Genomic DNA, 24,683 nt, shown 5'->3' on the forward strand with positions numbered 1-24,683 from the left:
AACATCTTAGATCATGTAAGGTAAATTTAAAGCAAATGTGAATTAAATGGTCACCAATCTTTATGACAAAATGATGATATATTGCTTGGCCCACTGTGGGAGTACTGAGAGCTCTCTGACTAACTACTGAAAACTCCAGCTTATTGAGCAAAGACATTTTTCACTCAAACTTCACCCGGAGTTTGTTTTGCTAGACCCTTAGTATTATTAGTATATTATACAGAGAATTCACCTCAAGCCAATGGAAAAAGTAACTATGGCTTGCATAAGTATATAGCAGATGGATAATAAACTGCACTTATCACATAGATTATTAAGTAACACAAGATAATGGCAACATATAAATTATCTAAGCTTTATTCTTCAAAGACTCCAAACTCTATTTATGTCCAAAGTTGCAATTAAAAGTATTTGGAAAATTGCAAACAAACACACTGAAAACTATGAGCTGCCTGTTGAGACACTGCCTGAATAGTGGATTTAAGTCCAACATCTAGCAAAGCAAATATCCAATAATAGTCAAGGATTTTGAGTTGGCACCTTGTGGGGCCAAAAAGATTTCGAGGGGGTCCATGCCACCGCTGGCAACCCCTCTGGACACGCCCCTGACAGTATGAACTGTTGAAAACTTGTTTCTGGTATAAAAAAATCCTTGAGAAAATAGGTCTGTCTAACTGCCTATTTTGTATGAAGCCTGGAAGTGGTTGCTTTATAATGTATCATAATTATTTTTGGCTGTTTATTAAAATGCAATTAAAGTTTACATATTCAAGAAAATATTTTCTGCAATAGAAATAAAAGAAAAAGTAATTAATTACTCAAAAATCTTTTTTTCTTTTCTTTTTTTCTATATGACCCATATTTTCTGTCTGTCAGTCTGTCCATGCGTACACATACACAAACCCTCACCCACTAACAGGAAGCTTGAAGTATCATTGCTGAGGATTTTATGACTGTCTGTGTCACAGATGAGAATACACACACACACACACACACACACACACACACACACACTCATACACATACACACACTCTGATAGCCGCCTCATTAAAACCATTCCCATAGATGTACAACCTTGTACAGCTCTCCACTCATCATCACCTCCAATCCGCTCAGCCCTCGCCTTCCTTTGAGCTCCACTATTTATTTTCATCAAGGCATCTCTCTCCCTACCTCTCTCTCTCTCTTCCTATTTCTCTTCCTCTCTCCCTCTCTCCCCCTCTCATTCACAATGAGCTTTGTTGCTGTGCTGTCATGTATTGAAGCACCTATTTATTTGCTTTTTTCACTGCTAATTCTCCCTTATTGTCCCTCCTGGTGTCCCACTGCGCGGGGAACAAGGCCACCGCAAGAGTTTTGTTCCCTGTGCTCAAGACATGAGTCAGCGAGCCAAGATAATGATGAAGAGCTCAGACACACAGGAGATACAGCCTCTATCAAAGTCTCCTTAACATACACCTCTCACACAGTGTTGTTATTACAGGGTGTGTTCTGTGTGTGTCAAGAGCTGGGGTCACCTTTTTAGGGTTGCGTTTTGAAAGTGTGCTTTCTCTGTTCCTCAACTGTTTGCTCTTTTTTAACGGCTTGTATTGACCTGGCTTCTGAGGGGGAAAAAAAGTTCTAACTATTTTAGTACATCACTGAAGTTTGACTCTTTTAAAGCCAACTTTTACTGCAAACTAGATGATAAACGCATCAGTTAAACATTTGATAGGCATGTTACAGTTAGTCTTAGTCACACATTAAAAACCACAGGGGTCAGTGCACAGTCAACACAAGAAGTTACAACACAAACTTGCAAATGAATAGATTTGAATAATCATATCACAGAGGGCTTCATTAAAAGTGAAATTATGCATATAAGCCGCCTTTAAAATGATGACATTATTCTTCACTCTCATAAGACTTTTTTTAAAGTCTAAGGCCTGCTGATTTGAATATGTTTGTAATCAACTAATGTCAGCAGGTTTAATTTATCATTTCAAAAGAATTAATATCAAATTCCTTAATAATGACATTTGCTTTATAATTATGCAAAAGCAATGAAACAGTTTGGTATTTATCAAGGTCCCTTATGAGGGTCGCGACTCAGTAGGATTTAGGGTTGAAGGTGCATCGTGTGCACAGTGTTGCATATTTCATTGATTCAGTTTGCTTTCAGACTGGTTTTTGTCAAGCACAATAAAGCCTGTCAGTTGTCAGCCGTCACTAGTTGGGGCTGTAGCTCCTGTCAGTGGCTGCTGCTTTCCAGCATATAGCGCTGCACTACGACCTGAAAGTAAACAACAAGACATTTAAAGACTGTCATCCCATACAGTGGCACAACACACTTTGGGAGTCTTTTCATTTATAAAATCGAGTTGAAGTAGTAAGTAGACTGTGTCAGGTTAAAGGGGCCTATCAGCAAGAGCTATGTGTGAGCAATGCTAACATTAGCTACGCTTTGTAGACCTATTCAACAGCATTTACAAATGGCCAAATCCAACCCAAAATGCACTCCACTTCCCTTGTTTGGTCTGAAATGCGTTGTCTAAACTCCGAGACACTCGAAAGTAAACCGAGACCCACTGTATTCAAGCGGGTGGTAGTTTGGGTCTTTGGTCCACACTAGAGTTTTTGTTTGAGCACCATAAAACTATGTCGGGGAGGTATTTCAGGACAATGAAGACAAAAACAAACAGACTAAAAAACTGTTTCTACCTAACGGCTGTTGTTGCCCTGAACGCCCCGAACCCCAACAACCCTGAATCTGCTGCCTAAAATATCCATACTCCTACCCCTGGGCACTGTATAGGTTCTTTTCTTCTTCTTTATTAACATGTTTGTCTTTTTTACTGTTTTGTTTTTTTGTTTTTGTTTTTTTTTTCTGAAAAATGCTAATGTTATTTGCACATATTTATGACATTATTTGCACATACACATGTATTTCTCTCATACTCATATTTGCACATATATTATTGACTACCTCTTCTCTTTGTACTGTCTTGCACTGTTTAATTTTTCTTTACAAGAGCTGCTATTTTTAATTTCGTTTCGTGCTTCTGTAAGAGGAACAATGACAATAAAAGAATTCTGATTCTGATTCAACAAAGTGCACCAGACTTTGAGTCAAACAGCGTAGGATCATTGTCAAGATCTTAAAATACGAGATACAAGTTTGAATCTGCTTCAGTTTATTTCCTCACTTTCTGTTACATATATGTGCTCACTGTCAAATTTGCATGAGCAAAGAAAATAAAAAGTAAGATCATCTATCCTGTTATATTACAGACACAGAGGGAAGTACACAGGGCAGCTGCAGGATATATGCATACAGTGTTATATTGCTTAAACTGTTGAAGCAACACAGTCAGCAGGTGCGTGTGTGTTGTCGCGTTTAATTCTGCTCTTTTCTTATCTTATGGACGTGTCTACTTCACAAGTCAATCAGATCCATTCTGTGACTTCAAAGAGGGGTTCCAGGAAGAAGCTGCAGACCGTGGATGAGCATTCACTTTCACTTTTCATTGGTCAACGGTGCACGCCACCGCTGAGAGAAGGTTACGACAGCCGCACTTTGAAGTCAGCCCCCAGAGCAGACAATGTTTACATTCTTCTAGCACAGCCTCCATTAGCCTCCACTGCTTCTTATAGCCGACACATCCATCCATTACACTGAGCAAAATTCCAACGGAGCCAAGAAAATTACTCAAATAATGCTGGATTCTCTATCATTAAAAAGTGAAGATTTTTTTCTATTCAAGTTGAAGCTGGAGCTGTCAAGTTGTCGTTCACAAATCAACCACAAGATGGCGCTGCTGAATCCATTTCAACTTCTCTATATACATTTCTCATTTTTTTAATGTTCCTGTTTAACCATGAAGTCAAAAAAAAGGGGGAGGGATAAAAAAAAATCCTTGAACATTTGTGAAGGCGTGTGCGTCAGAAACAGTTTCTCTTTGACATTTCGGGCATGTAATGACTCATACAAGAGTTGCAAAACTCGGAGTATACCCTGTGCAGAAGTCATATTGTCAGAGTAACACTGCACACTTCCAGTCAAAGTTTGCAGCCCGTCCTCTGGCTTGTGCACACATCCACATGACTGCACGCTTCACAGCTACACACCACCATACCCAAATTGTTCCACCTGAACTCATCTTTGATCAAATATACAAAGCGCTGAATTCTATGCTTGATGTTTTAAACACCTTTGAAGTTTTTTATCTTTAAATGAATCCTCTATCTGTTATTTTCATCATTTGCGACAGAGATTTTGTTCAAACGGAGGAAAAAAAAAAACTTCTTCTGAGTCATGTTGATTGTGACTCATCATCCCATGAGGCCTCTACACACACCCTGCCCTCTTGTAAATTTGTCCTCACTGTTTTCCCACTCATTAGACCTAAATCTGCGCACACACACACACACACACACAGCTAGGAAAACAACACTGACCGTGATGCAAGATGTGATCGAGAAGTTTTCTACATGGGGGCTTTTTTCATAAATTGTAAATAATATCAGGTGACTCAAAATGAGGAAGTGGCCCATGAGGAACTTTAAAGATTTTCCCGCTGTGTCACTGTGATCTCTCAAAGCTGCTCACAGACAGAACTGAAACTAGGGCAGCCTTTTAACAGCACGGTAGTGTTGTTTACAAAGGCCGCTCATAATAAAGTCATAATGGTACTGTGTTTATTTTCATCAGAATAAAAATTTATATATAGCTCACGGAAAACAAAATATCTTGTATCCAAAAATGATGTAACAAAATGTTTTAATTCTCCCAAAAATTGATTTTTTAAAATTCTGTGTATTAATAAAAATTTCTTTTTTTTCCAAATTAAATATAACCAGGGACTAATTATGATAATAACTAATCCATGTTGTCTCTTTCTAATAATGTTCCACATATTTAAGCTTGAATTAGAGACTAAAACTGGCAACATCTGCAGTTTTACCAACAGATGGAATCCTCTAATAACTGCTTTTTTCACCGTTAATCAGCTGTTAGTCACATATTTGACACCATTTACTGTATTCATTTTTCATTTTTATGTGTTTTTTTCTAAGGTAAGGGTAATCAATGGTTTAGTTTAGAAAATGTAGATGAATAGGCAGAAATGCTCCTCTCTAATGGAAATATCAAATTGCTTCTTTTGTCTAACCTGTTGTCAAAAACCTCCAAAAATCTATTTCAGTACTGTGGAAAAAAAGACAATAATTACACACAGTTGAAAATGAGCTTTTAGTTCACTAATTGCTGATTTGTCTAATTGTTGCATATACATACATGTATGTATATATATATATATATATATATATATATATATATATACACACATATACATACATGTATGTATATGTATATATATATATATATATATATATATATATATATATATATATATATATATATATATATATATACGTACATGTATGCCATATATGCATACAATATGCATATATACAATATATATATATATATATATATATATATATATATATATATATATATATATATATATATATATATATATATACATATATATACACAAAGTATGTGCCATCGCCTGTCCCTGGCTCGGCCTTTAGGTTTCAAACAGAAACAGATATATTCTAAAGATAAAAACAAGGTAAAATGGTAAAAGGTAAAATAAAACAGGTAAAATAAGGATGATTAGAGGAAACTGTCGGTGCAGACCTGCTTCAGTTTCAATCTCAATCTTTTTTTTACACATTTAAATTGTTAATTTGTAAGTAACACATCTGGCTCCCATTAAGGCACAGACCTCATGTTGCATGCAAATCTTATTTGCATTTCATTGAATATGGCAAAGAATAGAATCTCTCCTTCTCAGTTACCTTCAGCTGGAGGGATATGGAGGACAGATCCTGTTGGTACAATGTATGTCAGAGTCTCAACTTCACCATCCAGCTTGAATTAATCCAGATTGACTTGCTTGTTGGTGTTTCTCTTATTGGTGTATAATCATCATGAAGCATGGACGAGTGAAATTGCCCCAGATTTAAACCAAGTTGTGTTTCCTCTTTTTGTGGGCACAGGGTAGCGGGGTGCAAAAGGAAGCTTTTACGTAAACTGCCCTTAAATCGGAGACCGAAATAATCACAGATTTTGGCAAGTCATTGTGTTGCGTCACCACAGATCCCCCGTGAATGAATCATATAGATTTAAACCCCCTCCAAAAACAAAGTTATTCAAATAAGTATAGTGCTGTGTGGTTTGAGCAACTTCTTCTGAGGTTTAACTGGAAATTCTCAACACAATCATGGTACTTACCTGGTAAATTACAACGGACACTTCAGCTGATAACAAAGCATGCGAGCACTCTGATACTGTTGTCAAGGTCGGAGCTAAAAATAAAGGCTTGACTTTCAAGTGTAGACTGAATGCTGCTAATTTCAGATTCTTGAGACAGTTTGTCCAAAACTGATCAGCACTAGTGGACTCGTAAGAAGAACATAACACACAAGTGTTTTTGGTCAGCTTTACAAAACCGGCGTGAAAAGAGCTCCCATATTGCATTCACGGTCGCACTGTAATCTGCATAATGACAACGATGAACAGCCCATCAGAGAATAAGAAAAGCCTCCAGATCCCCCTTCAGATGCATGTTGATTGTGTTTATTCATGGCAGTTAGGTTGATGAGGGAGCAATATGGAGGAGGCTGGATGGACACTTGTTACGCGTTACCGTTAAAATAGCAGACATCTCTCGAGGAAGAACAAACAGCGGCGGCAGGCTGAAATCAAGGCGTCTGTGAAAGCTCTCAGGAATGCAAATTCAAAAGCACTTCATTACTTGCTTTTTCCCTGCAATCTTGTGTCTGAGAGACCGAACTAAGTGCTTAATCAAGCCAGAAACCAAAGCGTGTCTGAGGGGCCGGAGAGGAGACACCTTTACTGAGGCAAAGGCCGCTGTGTGCAATGTTCACTGTACGTATGTGTGTGAGTGTATGTTGGAACATTACACTGTGGTGCTTTACTTCCTTACCCGATCAAAGATCGAGATCGATTTGCATAATAATACCACACAACATCTGACCCCTGACCTCAACAGTGATAAACACAAGTTTGGACCACATTCTAAAACGTGAACTAATTTAGAAGGAACACAAAATGACTCTCTAGCAATGTTATGATCTTACTTGCATCAATGTTGAGTCTCTTAGTTCATGCGTGCAAAACATGTACAGAGCCATAGTTCTCCAAGCGGTGGCCCGGGTTTGAATCCAACCTGCTCCTGCGATGTCACTTCCACAATAATATACATGAAACCGCCTAAATGTGCTCTAAAATGAACGTTTACGATCACATGATTGGAACTCTGATTGTTTTAGCTTACAGCTACATGCCTTTTGCATGTCTGGGGTCCCAGGAGTTTTGTTGGAAGTCGAGGTGGAGCCACAAGCAAACAAAGGTTGGGAACCACTGATTAAAGCTCTCTGGGATTCTGAGACACTCGGTCACATGAAGTTCAACACAAACAGAAGAAAGAAAATCCAGATGCTTGTGAGCACAACTTAAAAAGTTATACACGTCATATTTATCATCTTCATCATTTAAAGGCGTAGCTGGAAAAACAAAGAAACAAAAAGCCGACTGTAGATGCTGTAAGACAGGAATGTCATCAAAGACTGTAAGACATTAAAGGAATCCAGAGAGAGAGCAACAACTCCAAACATACCGAGTTGCATAGGCTCAATGTATCGCTTCTTTCATACATTCCGTTACATTAACCAAATAAATTGCCTTAACTATTCTGGGAGAGGCAGCAGCTTGTCACGACCTTAACACGGTTTTATCAGCTATGTGAGCGTCCACAAAAAAAGACATCAATGCTGAAGTCCTGCGTTGTCTTTAAGTTGATGCATTTTACGTCAGAGCGTGGCTAGGCAGTGCGCTCTTGTGATTGAGACTGTTTTTCCACACACACATTACGCCGTCACAGAACGAACACAGTTATTGTTGTACTCATTGATTTGATGCCTTCGGAACATAAGTCTCATTTTCACACATACAGCCAATAGCCATGAAATAAACGACACACATTTTTGAAGGTTTGTCTCATGATTGTTGCTGCAATTTTGAACACGGGTAAAGAAGAAATAAGAATATGAGCATTTCCATCGTTCTTTTATTTTTTTTAAAAATCTTTTTGCATTCATTACCATCATGATGACTCATTCATCTCAAACCTCTACGTGTGTAAAACGTTACAATACTGTATCTCTTAAAATGCATGCCCGACCCTCTAGGCTCACAAGGTGACATTTTAACATAACAATTTGTTCGGCCAACACATGGACTGGACGGAGACAATTATTTCAGCTGGTTGGAATCAATCCATTTGACGTCATATTTGCCTAAAAGAAATTATTCAAACAATTTGCACCTTGTCAAAGTTGCAAATTTAATTTGATACTGATTAGTTTGTGATGTAATCGACAAGTTGTGTCAGTTAGACTGTCCACCTAATCCAGACTTTAATGGGATTGTTGTCCATTTCAAAGCATTATTTTCCACGCTGTCTGCAGTCCAGCGACAATGTAAGCACTTGACAAATGGCCGACTCATGACGTGTGGAGATTTCTCTCCCTGGTCTTGTTGTTGTGCGATAGCGGGGGGAATGAGCGGAATGCGAGTGTGTGAGTGAACTCGGCAGGAGCTGACACTCGACATTAGATTTATGGGTGGAGATTATGACCCAGGGCGCCCTGGCAGAAACGGAGAAGAAGGGGGGAAAAAGCAAAGCCGAGTCCAATGGAAGAGAGAGAGAGTGAGAGAGAAAAGGTGGAGGGGTGTGTTTGATCTCCCCAGGACAGTTGAGGAGTTACAGGTAGTGTGTCTGATCTGATGTGGAGGACATGAAAGAACCAGCTGCACAGAGCCATCATCATTGCTTCACACAATATCAAATCATTCATTTAATCGTCGGTATAGTTTTATTGCTAATATTAGCCATTTCTGTAGGCTACTGTCGGCATGTCTACGATCTGTTTGTTTTCTTTGTCTCTCCATCTATCTCACGTTCTCATTGGCTGTTATCCGATCAGCCTGCTTCTGCTCGAGGTTTGGACCTGTTAAAAGGAATGCTTGTTCATTGGTGGATTCATTTCCCACTAGCATTGTAGCAGGCCTTGGTTGTACAGTCCACATTAATAGCAAAAGTGGACAAATGCAAACTGTGATTTAATCCCGGGACCTGTTCGCAGTCATCCAATGAGGATTTAGGCTGAATTAAGTCTGTGAACAGTTTTTGTCTATCAACTTCAACTCCAGTCTCTCTTTTCAAGTTGCTCGTTAGACTGTGAACAATACATAAAACTAAAAAAGGAAGTCATAACAGAAAAGCCTGCATAGCCGACCGATGGCTACAAGGGGAGCCCAAGAAATGTCGGGCCGTCGTTCCCTGAGACGATATCACCTTCGATCCCTGAGATCCATATGATAGAAGACAGGAGGCACATGTGACACAGTTCTTTGTCTTTACGTCTTTTAAGTGGTCAAAGAAATCTTTGCTCCATAAATTCTTTGAGAAGCACTCTCTCGATCTACACTATTTGTCTGAAAGTTTCCTTGAGAGGCCCTTGGTTTTACTCCAGGCCTCGTTTGTATCTTCAAATGCTGTGTTTCTTCCTCTTTTCTTTTATTCCAATCGTTCCACTCCAAGCAGAGAAGTGTATCTATCTGTCTGCAGATGCTGAATAAGAGCCTCTGAAATGAAAACTTTCCCCCCTCTTTTAGACCACATTGTATGTACCTGTCTTTGCGTGGTTTACCTGCGGTTCTTTGATCATGACAGCGTGCGACGGTGTTTGATTCCTGGACTACTTTGACGGATTTTCAGGCTGGCAAAGGCCCCTTCAGTGTCTGAAGTCAGATCAGAGGAGACAGGGGCCTGAAAAGCAGACGTCCAGCTGGGAGAAGATCAGAAGAGACACAAACTTTAGCGAGAGCCATTGTGAGGTACACAGTGGCTGCCAGCTCCCATAACTTTTTTTTCCCTTTGTGTGTTTTTGATATCGCTTCTCTTCTCTGCCTCTTATCTGCTGCTAAGAGTGTTGAATGGCTCAGTTAAAGGTCTGTGAGGTTTTATCTGATTCTGACAAAGGAAAAGACACCTTGTATTTGTTCCCCCCTTTCAGCTTTATCTTGGGGTTTAAAGCTGGGCTGTGTGTGCACATTCAGGATGGTGCATAATGCCATGAGGTAGTAGTAATAAAAATAATAGAGGGTAATTAAATAGAACATTATTTCCAACAATATCACATGCTGGACAATTAACATACCCAAGGCTTATTTTAAGACCATATATTATCTGGATGTATTCAAATTCAAGATTGGATGTGAGCCTTAAGTTAAATTAAAAGCACTGATCAATCATTTTAGTCACTGTAATTTTCTGGACATATTAGCTAATGTATGGAATTATGGGATTATTTTACTCGGGAGCCTCAGAAGAGTGATTAGCAGAGAGAGGGGTCCACGTGCTTGGTAAATGGGTTAATGGTGCCCTCTAGTGGTTAAACGACAACACACATTTATGTAAAATGCAAAAAGCATGTCATATATTTCCAGTTCTACCTAAATGTTAGCACAATTTAATGCACTACATTTGTTTAACTTGAAGTACAACTTTGAATGCAGGGCTTGAAGATTATAAAAATTATATATATATATATATATAAATTATATATTTAAAAATTGCGTTTTACGTCATTCAGAATCTGACTTTGACATTGCACAAATGACTACAAATAGAAATGTGAGCCTAGGTTTAATGCAGCAGCCTGAAATATGAAACTGTGAAGATGAGTTTTAAACCAGAGTGACGGGAGCGCGTGAATTAACAGGCATCATTAATCGATCGACGATCACGGAGTTATATTCGCGCTGTGTGGACGGCAGCCTTTTTGTACTCTCTGCTCGACTGTTACAACCTCTCGTCGTTTACTTACGAGAAATGGCAACTCCAGTGAAGCTCAACACCGGTGCACAGTGTCCCATTGTGGGACTGGGGACATGGAAGGTGAGTTTATTTCGATTCACGACGTCGTCCTGTCCAGTTAATAGTTAACGTGTTAGGTAAGCTACAGTTAGCCGAGAGTGACTCTTACATAATCCAAACTTTTCTCCTCGTGACTCGTAGCATCAATGTAAACACACCTTTTATAACATCATTTGAGAATAGTTTAAACTGGAAACGGGACTGGTGCAAATCGTTGCAAAGTGATGTGATGTTGGTTTAATTTACTCTGTGGAGGCGCTAACGCTGTAAATAATGAATAGGCTTCTTCATCGTTCAGTTTACATTAAATAAACTACAAAAAAAAAAATCACTTTACTTTCACTTCGTTGTTTTCAAAGGTGTGGACAAAGCTTTATCCTAACATGCTTTGTATCACGAGTTGATTTTTTTTTCATGTGATTCAGGATGTAAATCATTTTAAAGTTAATTTTCTGAATTGTATTATTTATAATTTATTATTATAAGCTATTATAAAACGAAAGTATACTATCTCTTATTTATCAGTAGGCTTCGCCCTAGTATACAGTAAATAAATAAACAGTCTGTACGTGGGGGTTTCTTGATCTGCACACGCACTGTTATGTGTGATAGACATTTTAAACTACATTACTGTGATGATGTTGAGGTGAAGTTACGCACAACACTAACCTACCATCACCGTGTGTCAGTCTACCGAAGGTAAGGTCACAGAAGCCGTGAAAGCCGCCATCCTAGCAGGCTACAGGCACATCGATGGAGCGTTCGTCTACCAGAACGAGACAGAGGTGGGAGAGGGGGTCCACGCCATGATGAAGGACGGCGTGGTCAAGAGAGAAGATCTTTTCATGGTCAGCAAGGTGAGTTGAGGGTAACGCATGCAACACGCCCTTGTTATGTTTTTCTGGACGCATGGAAGTTTGAACTGATTGTCTCCCCGTCATTTCCTGTCGTAGCTGTGGTGCACTTTCCATGGAAAATCCCTGGTGAGACAAGCCTGCGAGAAGACTCTGACTGATCTGAAACTGGACTACCTAGATCTCTATCTCGTGCACTGGCCAATGGGATTCAAGGTGGGCACATGCCTTTTTTTTTTCTCTGCAGTGTGTCAAAGCTGCATACAGTTCATATGGAGTCTGACTGACATAAGAAGAGGTTTTTGTATGATTTGTTATCATCACACAGTAGTTTGCCTCCACAATGTGAAGTAATTAAACTGTGTTTTGTTGCAGGCCGGCAGTGAGCTCTTCCCTCTGGATAGCGAAGGAGAGACGATCAGTGATGGGACGAGCTTCCTGGAGACGTGGGAGGTGAGTCAAACAGACAAACTGAACTCTCAGGTGGAAGATTCAGCGAGGCTGAACTTCGATGGTGCAGCCCTAACGTCAAGGACGTGTGTTGAAGTCATGGTGTCGTTTGTTGTCGTTTGTTTTGATCGGCTTTTCATCAATTCTTTCAGGGAATGGAGGAGCTTGTGGATGCGGGTTTGGTCAAAGCTATCGGCGTGTCCAACTTCAACAAGGCACAGATTGAAGAGATTCTCAACAAGCCAGGGCTCAAACACAAACCTGCCAACAACCAGGTACACGAAGACTCTATATTTACTCACAGTCGTTTGATACATCATACACTACACACAACAAACTGATGATGATTACTGGAGCCAGCTGCTGTTCAACACACACACACACACACACGCAGAGCAGCTTTATATGAGCTCTCAGCTGAGCAGCAGGAAAACAGATCCACTCGCAATTGCTGAAGGGCAAGAGGCCCTAAAAGCATTACGTGTCTCTTCCCATCAGCTCCCAGAAATAAATGTCTCGTTAGATCAACGTGGGCCACATGAGTTTCCCCCTCAGGCCAGACCAATAAGAGGAGGTGACCTTCTGTTTTTGCTGTTTTCTTTCAGAACAATCGTTTCTCATCAATGATGTAGTCTGATTTAGTTAGTTCTATTCGATTACAGCAGCTTTATCCTTTTCTTCTTTGTCACCTCAGACGCAGAAGATTTATTGAGTCCAAATTATTATCTGCTCTTTTTTTTTTTTTTTAAACAAAAACGTTTCCATACACAAGATATAGTCAGTTATCAAATAAGTTGGTTATTTCTTTTGTGTGTTATTGATCCACAGATGTTGTTGATTTTAGTACAAACAGACTGGTTCAATGAGTGAAGTACTATCACCGTGTGTTTGCTCGTCCCGTCAGGTCGAGTGTCATCCATACCTGACCCAGGAGAAGCTGATTGACTTCTGCCACTCTCAGGGCATCTCTGTGACGGCTTACAGCCCCCTGGGCTCCCCTGACAGACCCTGGTCAGTTGAGTTCACGTAACATGGGGGAAATATGTGGGTCATATTTAGTTGAATGCTGATTCACTGTTACCTCACATGATTGTACATGTTATCCTTTTTTTTTTTTTTTTTTTTTCAGTCAGTTTCATCTTGTGACTGCTGTTCCTCTTTATCGATGTAGTCGGTCTGTGACTTGACATGAGTCATTGAGCAATCACTTTTTCTGTTTGGGGCTGTTGTCATTTTTCAATGATCGTCTCTTCTGAGTCCGATTTATTACCGATGGACACTTGCAGATGTTGCCATAGCAACGCTCGATCGTGGTTGAGCTGGTTCCGTTGTACCTTTCCTGAAGCGTTGTCGATCATCTTGTTTACCTGTGACAGTCGGCAAACTTTACACAGTACGAGTTTGAGTGTGCCCAATGTAAATCCTACTGAACGGTGTGTTTGACTTCCAGGGCTAAACCTGAAGACCCCTCACTGCTGGAAGATCCCAACATTAAAGCCATTGCTGAGAAGCACAAGAAGACCCCTGCTCAGGTAACGCTCCCACGCAGGATGGAACTTCCCATGTCAAAACCAAACAAAAACAAGGCCCGTCTCTTTTTTTCCTCGTGACATATTTTCGGCCTGAAGCTGCAAAGTGGGAGAGATCAACGTACGGATGATTTAAATCCCACTGGCTCACTGTCATGACCTCTGACGATGCTCACGTGGCGTTCTCTTTCCCTGCCAGGTCCTGATCCGCTTCCACGTCCAGAGGAACGTGATCGTGATCCCCAAGTCCATCACACCTCACCGCATTCAGGAGAATTTCCAGGTCATGAGCTGAGAAATAGTTGAGATGTTTTCAAGGATTAGCCCTCAACCTGCCTCCCCCCCTCACGCACACTATTTCGCTCTTTCCTAAAAACTTTCTTTTCGTTTTTCTTAAATCAATGCAGGTGTTTGACTTTGAACTCTCGGAGGAAGAAATGAAGACCATATTAGGATTTCACAGGAACTGGAGAGTCTGTCCCATGCAATGGTGAGTGAGTTTAGAGTTGATCTTATTCATTCGAGTGTTTGATTTCTGAACAAGTAAAGGAGCGCGCTTTGTTCCTTCTTTCTTTTTCCTTCCACTGCAGGAGCACAAAGCACAAGGACTACCCGTTTAACACTGAGTTCTGAAGTGGAAAAAAGCGGATTTTCCACAGGATGGCCATGCAGGACTTCACCTCTCCGACTTCTCTACGACTCGCTTTGCTCTTCTTTTTGAGTGGCTTGTAAAAGAAGTGTAGCCTTGTAGCAGACTTACTTACTTTGCAGCGCTGCCTCCAAACACTCCAAAAGGATTCTCATATCACATAAGAGATGCTCCCTGATCAAACCTCAGGCCGCGATGTGTTTGTGATTTGCACTAGTACGTCCACTACATTCTGTTACATTGAAACTGGAAGACAAAATCAGAACTTGTGTTACATGCATTTGCTTTAAGACACAGTACAAGAGCACTTCTCATGCAGCTTGACTTGTTATTCCTCCACTTTCACTCCACCTGGTGTCTATTTGTCTGTTCGCGTCTACGTTTTCGTGCAAAATAAAAAGCACAAATCATCTCTGTTCCGAAACATGTTGCCTGAACAACGATGACCTCAGCACTTCCCTCTGTTACTTGAGTCACATGTGGCACTTTAAAATCATGTGTGTTCAGACTCTTACAAAATCTCCTTTCACTTCCTGGTTGAGTTTCTTTTTTTTCCAAGCACTGAAATAAAGTCTTGTGGGGGGAAACTACACCTCTGTGCATCCAAGTCTCCTACAAAAATGAGATGTGAAATGCAAAAGCGAATAAAGAATGAACTGAAGGACTCTTCAAATGTGCACACACTTGTGTAAAAAAGGTCATATTAGGCATATACTGCAATATGTTTTGATTTTAGTTAAAGGTTTAAAAGGTAGGTTCAATGGTTTTACACCCTTGATGAGAATAAACTGGTATGGTGTATTGTAGAAATGTTTGCAATTTAAAAATCAGATTACATAGTTACCATGAGGGCTGGATGTCTTCAAAACCTTTACAATTACATTTTGTTTATTTCGGTCATAATTCAATAATGGGGTTGTGCAGTGGTAAGTGCTGTAGCAGCACAGCGAGGAGGTCCCTGGTCTGAATACATGTAGGACAGGAACCTCTCTGTGGAGTTTTTTTATGTTCTCCCCATGTATGCGCTGGTTCTGTCCAGGAGAAAAGAAGGAAAACTTAAAAGCTTGTATGATCTAGATGTCTAGGTTTCTGTCTGTGTACTCTGACCTCACAGTCTGAAGACAAACTTGTTGGGTCCATCGTTGACTCTATAACTTCACTGTAGGTGTGAATGTGACTGTATCTATGTCACCTCTGTGGTGGACTGGAAAACACTCCAGGGTGTTACCCACCTCTCACCCAATGAACATCTGGGATCTGCTCCAGCTAAGCAGGAAAAGTAGTATAGCTGATACATGGATGATTCAATGTAATCTTTTGGATATAGATCAGCTTGCTTTGATATCGATTCAACAACAAGCATAAAGAACAGAAATACCCAGAGGAGCCATTCCTGAAATTCCTGTATGTCTTGTGATATCAAACTTTATTTCACAGATCTTGTTTAATCAGATGGGGGCCACTGTACATCATAAATCACAGTCTGGACATTTCATTACAACGGTAATAATCGATTTCAGGATGTTCTGAATTGATATTAAATGGGGGAGATGATATTGCAACACACTGAATAATCAATTATCGTACTCAGCCCTAGTTATCATAGATTGTGTTGATAACTGAAGCTGTTCAATTAACTTTATAATGACATTTTATGTGTGTTGCAATTTTTAATACAGGGTGCAAAGCGCTTCACAGTGTGCAATCCTTTATTGTAAACACAGAAATGCAGTCTAACTGGGATTAGACAGTATAAATATCAGAAGAGATGAGCAGAAACATTGCATACACCAAATGCCTGAAGTGAGTATCAACTTGACATGGATTCACTTGCTACAGAACAAGCTGGTTGACAATGATGCAGCATGTTGTCTGATGAGTTAGTATTCTGCATTCAGGGGGAAGTCTTTGTGTTCTGAGGCCCTGTCACAAACAGAAGAGGGGACATGCATTACATACTGTAGGTTTAGCTGTTGAAGGAAACAGATTCAGTAACGCTGTCCTATAGGCTCAGAGAATTCAGTCTCGTCTGCCTGTCTTTTCCCCCTTATTGTCTTCATGTGTACTCACGTCTCAATTCTGAATCCTCTCCAGTTCCTGTTCAAGCTCAAGATGCTGGTCATGTCGTCTTCGCTCAGCTCAAAGTCAAACAACTAAAAGACAGAGAACAATAACTGAGAGCTGAAGGCACACCACACAATCTGCCTTTAGGGCTCTGAAGAGCAAAACAAAGAATCATATTCTTACAAAGGAGCACTGATACTGCAATGGAAACGTACAGCATGTAGTCCGAACTCCTTGAGAAAACCGATTCAAGCTTGTGAAAACCAGACATCCCTTGAAAATGCATTTAAACCTCAAAAACCAATCAGCTTGTTCAGTTGAACGATGAGTTCACCTGTATGTTTTCCTTGATTCGATGGGGCGTCACTGACTTAGCGATGACGATAACGTTCCTCTGAATGTGAAACCTGATGAGAACCTGGTGCGGGAACAAATCATCAGTGCAAATGAAGCATTGAGGTTTTTTAAAAAAAAAACATTTTTACGTGACACATTTTTTCGTGGATCACCTCACAATCCTGATTGAATGAAATGGTAAGAGAGCGAAAACCATTTTTTAATTCAGTGTGCAAAAAGACTGCTCCGGCTGATAGCCGTTATGAAGTTTGACATTTCTTGACAATGCAATTATAACACGCCTCAGCAGACTGACATTTTTGAGCTTCATGCTTTAATTTTCAAAGATTAGGACAAGGCAAAGATAAACATGAAGTCAATGCCATTTTCTCCCTTACCTGTGCTGGGGACTTGTTGTATTTCTTAGCGATGGTCTTGATCTTAGGTTCCTCCAGCAGGGAGGGATCATCAGAGGAAGCCCTTTTGTGTACAAGCACAAAAGAATGATTGACATAGCAGGCACACAGTTTACCTCATCAGTACCTCTGAAAGTTATTGGGGTCTCTCTCCCTTCAATTCAGGAGCTTTATGAGGACAGAGGCCAAAAGAAAGTCCTTTGCATTGTGAGTGACTTCCCTACTGCAAACTGACCGTCTTTGAAATTATTACAATACAATATTTGATATTTTCTAAGCCACATATTATTTCTGGCAAATGACGCCTTTCAGAAAGTTTGAAAGATGACACCGCCCCTTACCAGGGTCTGTCAGGCGAGCCCAGCGGGCTGTACGCTGTCACTGAGATGCCCTTTGAGAGGCAGTAGTTGATCAGCTTCTCTTGAGTCAGGTATGGATGGCACTCAACCTGGGGGGAAAGATCAAAATGCTTTAGCTTTTATTCTCCTCTTTGTATATTAGTTTGTGTGATGAAAATCTTGTTGTGTACCTGGTTGGTGACTGGCTTGTACTTAAGACCTGGTTTGTTGAGTATGGCTTCAATCTGGTCTTTATTGAAGTTGGAGACACCGATGGCCTTTACTAATCCAGCGTCTACCAGCTTTTCCATTGCCTTTGAAAGACATTACACATGGCTGTTAGTGATTTATACTGTTTACAAACGAAAGTTCCCTCTGGAACTATTTTATATGTTATAAAAACTGAAACTAAATTCAGGGAACTCAGCTGCTTGCCTTGCAGATATAAGTCATAGTCTGACATTAGTTTTGGTAAACCTACTTAGTATTGACAGATTTCGAGTGCCCCTCTGATACTAATGCTACATAAAAATGTAGACATTATTATTTCCAACAGTTGAACAATTCTAACCCTGTATTAACATGTTGTGATTGTTTTAAAGTGGCATTTACTGGCTGGTTCGGTACATTGAAGGAGTCCAAACCTGAAAGCAATGTAAGCAGATAAAATAGAAGCTAAGCAAACGTAACCTGCAGCTCGGCCAGCAGCTCCTCCTGAAATGCTGTGTCGGCCAAAAAGTTGGAAAAAAATCCTCCGTTTTATTTTTACTTTAACCAAAAATGTAAAAGGTAAAGCACCAAAAAGTGAGAGAGAAAAACTGGTTTTGTAGACTTTCTGTTAGAATTGGTCGCATTAGGTTATCTTCCTCTAATGCGAAGGGAGGATTTCATAGCATACTCTTGATAGCCGGTACACTTGAAGGTAGTATGGGAGGCAGTTTGGAAGTTCATATTGGTATCAAAAGAACTTTCAGTCAATTATAAATTACCTCCCAAGTGTCCAAGAAGTTGCTGTCATCAGAAATGACCTTGTTGTTCTCGTCCAATGGGAAAAGTTCCTCCCCTGGCTGAAACGGTTAAAAAAAGATTTTAAAAAAATTGTTAGCTTATTGTTTGTGTGACAGTTTAAACACCTACAGATTAGATTATAAAACATTTCTAAAAGGCCACGCTGGTTACTGTTGCATAATCTCTAATGTCAAGTCTCTGTGGCAGTATGCTGAAGGTTGAGCCTGACCACAGTCCTAGATGCTGTTGGTTAATAAATAACAGACAGGATGTTGTTTTTTTTAAAGCCAGGACAGAACAGTTACAGCCAAACCTTCATTCCTATTGGGGAGTGCATGAGGTAGAGGTCCAAGTAGTCCAGTTTCAGATCACTGAGGGTCTTCTCACAGGCTCCCCTCACCAGAGTGGGAATATGGAAGGTGCACCACAACTATGTGAAACAAACAGGGACACGTGGATTCATTCAACGTTTCTATTTTTTATCCTGAGAATACTAATAGACTGAAGTGGAAACTGTTGTAGTAGTATTTCTAATGATAGAGCAACTTTGCCATGGACTGTATGTGTTTGTTGAAAATAGTGTGCATGTGATGAATTCCAACAACAAAAAACCTTCAGATGACATGGAACTAAATGTGAGATGGGGGAAGATCCTGGCTGAAGTGAAGGTTCTAAGCATGTCTTTGTGAAAGGAAACTTTACTTCCCTGCAGGGGTGATAAATTAAAATTGTCATCCGCCTCATCAGCTGACAAAAAAAGATGTTAAAAAAATGCAAAGGTTCCCTAGAACAAATTTTCGTCTTGGAAAAACACATTTCTTTTGATGTAAGTTGCTCAGATAACGATGCCAATACCAGTATGAGTTGCTGCTTTATATAGCAGACAACATGTTGCATCAAGGATCTCCAAATACGCTGTCAGATGCACCAACATGATTCCATGTCAAGCCTGCAGGTTTGAGGTCAATTATAACATGGCATAGCAACACACAGCTAGAGTAAGGTTAAATATAGAGACGAGTGCTTTCCTACCAATTATTCATTCCTGCTGGCTTCTGAGAGATGCTTGATATCAGTAAGCTTAACTGTAGGATCTCATTGATTGATGTTTAGGCTGAGAGGAATGTGCACATGTTAATGGAAAAATATGTTTGAATGAATTTTGAATAAACCTTTTGATGTTTTGAATTTGTTTTTCAGTTTAAAAGTTAAAGAAAAGAGAATGTTTACGTTCATGTTTGCTGGAAGATTGCTCAGTATTCCTTTGTTCAATCAGACTCATTCACTCCATGGGAGGCGAGATTGAACGATTACAGCGCTCCTCTCTGATTGGTCCATGAGGACAGGAAACAGGGTTTATAAGGTGATTGATTTGTCTCCCTTTTGAGATGTATTCTATGAGAAGAGTTGGCTTTTTCCTCTATGTTGGCTAAATGCTCCTGTTTTTTTTTTGTTTGCTGAGGACATTTGATAATGTCTTGAAGGATTTTCTGTTGCTGAGTTGTTGTTATTTTGAGTATGTGTGTGTGAGTGACCGGCCTGAATAGAGAATTTCTTTTCAACTAAGAAAAATGCAACCTGGTGTGAGAGAATGCTAGTTCTCAAAAGAAAAACGAACATGATGTGAAACCTTTAAGACGTGATCACGGAGAGAAGACATTGGACATGGTCCCCACCCAACAGTTAGCTTACATTACAGAAACCCCCATCAAATAACATTAAAACAATAAAAACAAAAGGTAATCACACCTACATACAATAGAACAGTACATCAAACAGCAGAACATCTGCTTAAAAGGAAATTGCAACCCCTCTTAAAGACGGTAATCACCAGTTGGTCACAAGGAGGATAATTCAAGTTCAAGATGCTGGTCATGTCGTCACCCAAAGGTGTATCAGTATGGAATATGGACTCTGATTGCCTGTTATTCTTGCTGTAAACTGTACCTTGCTGACGATGTACAGATCCCCCCGCTTTACAACTCCTCGCTCAATCATGGCAGAAATTCCAGCTCCAACCTCTCCTTCGTTCTGGTAAATGTAAGCACCGTCAAAGTGCCGGTAACCTTCACTTATCGCCACCTTAACAGCCTGTGTGACCTGTCCTGGCCCAGCCTATGAAGAGAGAGGAGGATAAACACCAGGATGCTGCAGAGCAAAATAAGAATCAACATCAATGACTGGTATCAAACGGAAAATGAAGCTTTCCATGTGAATGAGAGGCTTTATAAGTGAGAAGTTTCTGATGTTGATACAATACTTTTGTTACTTTAATTTGCAGGTCCAGACACTTTACAACATGAAACACTTTAACTGATTTTTCTGAAAAAAGACTGGAATACCACATCAGTACTAAATTTAGGAATGAAAATGTTCAGCCTTACCCTCCATGTTCCCAAACCGACAATGGGTATCCTTTCTCCATTATTGAGCGTGACTGTAGGGATCATGTTGGATCTTCTGTCTAAGTTCTTGCAGGATTACCAAAGTGGTTGTAAAAGTGGACAGACTCGCTTAACAACACAGCCTGAGGTAGAAGTGGCCGCCTCTCATTTGAAGTGAGTAAGGGAGGTGGGGTTATACTGCAGGGAGCAGAGATCAAATGTGCCTGGGTTTGATTAGTCATGCCTGACTCTCACAAAACACAGACAGACAGAAGAGTCTGCTGAAGAAGCATGACTCAGCGAAAAATGTGTGACTGAATCCAATGCTAAATGTGGCGTCTTATAGCGTGAAATCTTTGCATAGGGTTTGTCATAAAAAACACATTCTGAAGTTTGTGAAGCAAGATTTACGAAAGATAATGTGCTGTAGCTTTTAAATCCTATGCAAGACCTCATGATGACATGTTTGGTCTGCAAAGAAAACATGTCAGGGCGGCCTTGTCAAGAAACAAGTTCCAACAGATACAAATGGATGTTGCACTAAATGTAACAGTTAAATATTTGTTAAGTAATAATTCTTTGAACCTTTTCCCTGTGGTCACTAATTTATCGAGACATCCCTTTAAGTTGAGAGGAAAAAAATACAAGTGGGCATATTGTCCTTATTTATATACTCAATCATTTCACCAGATCACATGGAATGGGTTTATTGCAGCTGAAATTGAATGCTAGTGTGTTCACATTCTCAAAACAAGAATAGGTCGTAGCTGTGGTTTTAGAAATTGGCATGTTGGTTATACTTGTATGACATTTACAAAACAGTTACCTCTCTAGTTACACTATTTCTCGGCTCCAGTGTGTAGAAGTCAACAGTGTTCAAAGTGTTTCAGATTGAGACGCTGAAAGGATTTGCCTGCTAACTTTTGATATGAAACACCATATTAAGCACATAGTGTAGCTTCCTAATAACTCTCTTTTTAAATGTGATATGACGCGTGTTCAGTGTTTTCAACACACAATGACTTCAGTTACTTTACTTGTCATCACCTTCTCTCTACATAAATCCAATATGCTCGAACTGCCTGTGAGGTTGTGAATGGGCGCCCTCTACTGGAGTTTAACTGGAATAACAGCTTTCTAGAAAAACAGTTGGCTGTATACTTTGCATTTGAGCATTTAAGGCTTCATAATTGTCTGTTTTTTTTGTTATTAAATTTTACGTTGCAGCTCTGTAACCTCTCCAGGTAAGAAAGAAAAGTGGAAATGTGCGCATCTTAGTTTTTATTAATTTTCAAAACATTTTTGCAATTGCCAACATTCAGGCCACTAAGGGCGTGTACACGCATACACACACATTCACACACACACACACACAAAGTGCAGATATCAGAAAATGACATAAATACAACACTATCTATGAAAGAAGGCAACATGAAGAGCATAGGTGAGGAATATTGCACTTAAAAAAAAAAATCAGTTCAGGAAACTTCTTTAGTGAACCATTCTGCTTCACTGGCAGATCACACATGTTCTTTGTTTTGCCATCAAAATAAGGGAAAACACACATAGCCAGTCTTTTGTCATGAGAAAGATGTCAATGTGTCCAACTGCAGGAAGAAACTTAAATGAGGTAACAGTTGATCATTGCCAACTAGCACAACTTTTGCTAATCTTGAAGCTTATTTCTAAAACAAGAAGGAAACAGATAGTTAACTATGCCAAGCAAAGGGGATGGTTGATCGTGTAGAGAGCACTAGACGAGTATGGCCTAACTAGCTCCAGAAGTAATATTTCACATCTGTGATGGGTTTCATTCATCATATTGCTTTGTCTCTTACACTGTAAGGCCATACTTGAGTCTTAGAGATGCACCTTTTTTTTTTTTTAAATTAACACAAAACTACATGAAAAAGGAGGTATATAATCGTGCTATAAGCAATGATGTGTGAGTTATTGCTTGGAAGCAGCCATTAAACAGGCCAGCTTGGATATTTGTTCTGAGAGGAAATAACAAACGATATCACAAAAGCCACACAAAACAATTCTGTATTCCGCCGAGTGATAAATTAGCATTCAATTCCAAAACCGCAAACCCAGTAGTGTCCCAAGAGCGTCACGTTTTCTGTCCGTCTCAGGAGCAGTCAGTGAAGGTGGTCACCATGTTGCCCCTGCGCTGAGTCACTGTCCTGCAGTGCTGCTTCCCCGTGCTCTGAAATCTACTCCCAGTCCTCGAACTGTGCGTGTTAAAGGTGAACATCTTCTCCAAGTCCTCAAACATGTCGTCGAATAGTCCCCCTCCAAAAGCCCCCTGCTGAAACTGCTTCTTGTGCCTGTCCATGGCCTCTTGGTGGGCCTGGAAGGGGCTGTCAAAGTGTTTCTTTTGGTGGCCTTTGTTTTGGGAGTGAAAGTGGTGATGGTGGTGTCTATGTTGGTGACCAAATTGGTTAAAGTCTTTGAAGATGTCATCAAAGTTGAAGGACTGGTAGTGCTGTTTGAAGTTGTAGGCACTGCCGCCGCCGCCGCCGCCTCCTCCTCCTCCTCCTCCTCCTCCTCCTCCTCCTCCGCGGCCCTCACCTGGTGACGGGCCATGACCGAACTGGTCATACTCCCGCCTCCTCTTATCATCTGATAATGTCTCATAAGCTGTTGGAGACAGAGACATTACATCACTCATCGGGCTTGTTGCTATGGTGATAATACTCAGAAGTCTTGAGTAATGTGGTGATATGGAAACTATTTCACAATTGCAAAACCTGTAGATGTTTAGATTTGTGTCCTGTTGAAAGCAACCAAGGCTTTGTTTTGAATACCACTAATCCATAGAAGACACTTTGCTTTAACAATCAATAAAGGGTATGTTTATGGTTAAAAAACGCATTACCTAACATCATGCAATGACTCTCTTACCTTCTGCTATTTCTCTAAACTTTTCCTCTGCGTCTGGCTCCTTGTTTCTGTCAGGGTGGTACTTCAGAGCCAGCGTATGGAAGGCCTTCTTCACCTGTCGGTCGGTGGCATCTCTCGGAAGTCCCAGTATGTCGTAGTAGTCTCTCTTGGCGAGGATGAACTCGGAGATCAGCAGGATGTTAACCGCTAGCAGCAACATCGACTGTGCCGTGGCCATACTGTCGGTTTTCACACCTCCGAGGCTGTGAAGAGAAGCAGTTTGACAGCTAAGTTTACGATACGTTTCTAACACTTCTGAAACCCAGGAAGTGTTTTAAATTGAAGAGGACTGTATTCTCGTGAGAAAGAAACAAACAGAATAACGTTCAAAAAATACGAACTGGCGTAACTATGCTAGCTTGTTTCTACAGCCAAGAAAAGTGACAACTCACTGTTTCTGTCTTACAAAGGGAGTAACTCACTTCACCTTTTAAAGCTTGTAAATAAACCTCGGTATTTGTTACAGATTAACACCCAATGCAAATATAGTTAAAACGTCAACAGGAAAGTAGTCATTACCTGGAGATGTGTGGACAAAGCCTGAAGTTACTTCTATCAGCCGCCAACACCTCCAGCTGATGCGAAGCGAAAGCTAGCGGTTGTTGATGAGCTGCATTCCTGAGCTGTAACACCACGACTCGCAATGCTATTGGTCCGTTTTACAACACAGTGACTCAGTTCGTTGTGATTGGT

The 24,683-nt window shown here is 40.2% G+C and overlaps 3 protein-coding genes across 4 annotated transcripts; 1 reads left to right on the plus strand and 2 right to left on the minus strand.

The window, feature by feature from the left end:
• The first annotated feature begins 10,828 nt into the window (after positions 1–10,828).
• Positions 10,829–15,159, plus strand: LOC306817717 (aldo-keto reductase family 1 member B1-like). Its single transcript, XM_079334825.1, has 10 exons — positions 10,829–11,037; positions 11,706–11,873; positions 11,970–12,086; positions 12,246–12,323; positions 12,473–12,595; positions 13,225–13,331; positions 13,771–13,852; positions 14,049–14,132; positions 14,257–14,339; positions 14,440–15,159. The coding sequence occupies exons 1-10, from the start codon at positions 10,972–10,974 to the stop codon at positions 14,480–14,482; spliced, it is 951 nt and encodes a 316-aa protein (XP_079190951.1). The 5' UTR covers positions 10,829–10,971; the 3' UTR covers positions 14,483–15,159.
• Positions 15,160–15,892: 733 nt separating this feature from the next.
• Positions 15,893–21,232, minus strand: LOC306818176 (aldo-keto reductase family 1 member B1-like). Of its 2 annotated transcripts, none has more exons than XM_079335554.1 (10): positions 21,045–21,232; positions 20,608–20,775; positions 18,974–19,090; positions 18,642–18,719; positions 17,844–17,966; positions 17,656–17,762; positions 17,297–17,378; positions 16,897–16,980; positions 16,569–16,651; positions 15,893–16,421 (listed from the first exon to the last, which is right to left on the minus strand). In XM_079335554.1, the coding sequence occupies exons 1-10, from the start codon at positions 21,108–21,110 to the stop codon at positions 16,379–16,381; spliced, it is 951 nt and encodes a 316-aa protein (XP_079191680.1). In that variant the 5' UTR covers positions 21,111–21,232; the 3' UTR covers positions 15,893–16,378. The 2 variants fall into 2 exon arrangements, with proteins under 2 accessions (XP_079191680.1, XP_079191681.1); XM_079335555.1 differs by having other exon boundaries at positions 20,608–20,808; positions 21,045–21,226.
• A 1,076-nt stretch (positions 21,233–22,308) lies between these two features.
• On the minus strand, positions 22,309–24,618 carry LOC306817782 (dnaJ homolog subfamily B member 9-like). Its single transcript, XM_079334956.1, has 3 exons — positions 24,510–24,618; positions 23,952–24,193; positions 22,309–23,687 (listed from the first exon to the last, which is right to left on the minus strand). Exons 2-3 carry the CDS (start codon positions 24,166–24,168, stop codon positions 23,176–23,178), a joined length of 729 nt encoding a protein of 242 aa, XP_079191082.1. The 5' UTR covers positions 24,169–24,193; positions 24,510–24,618; the 3' UTR covers positions 22,309–23,175.
• Between the last annotated feature and the right edge of the window lie 65 nt (positions 24,619–24,683).

The sequence above is a fragment of the Symphodus melops genome, assembly GCF_947650265.1.
Source record: "Symphodus melops genome assembly, chromosome: 22".
NCBI lineage: Eukaryota > Metazoa > Chordata > Actinopteri > Labriformes > Labridae > Symphodus > Symphodus melops.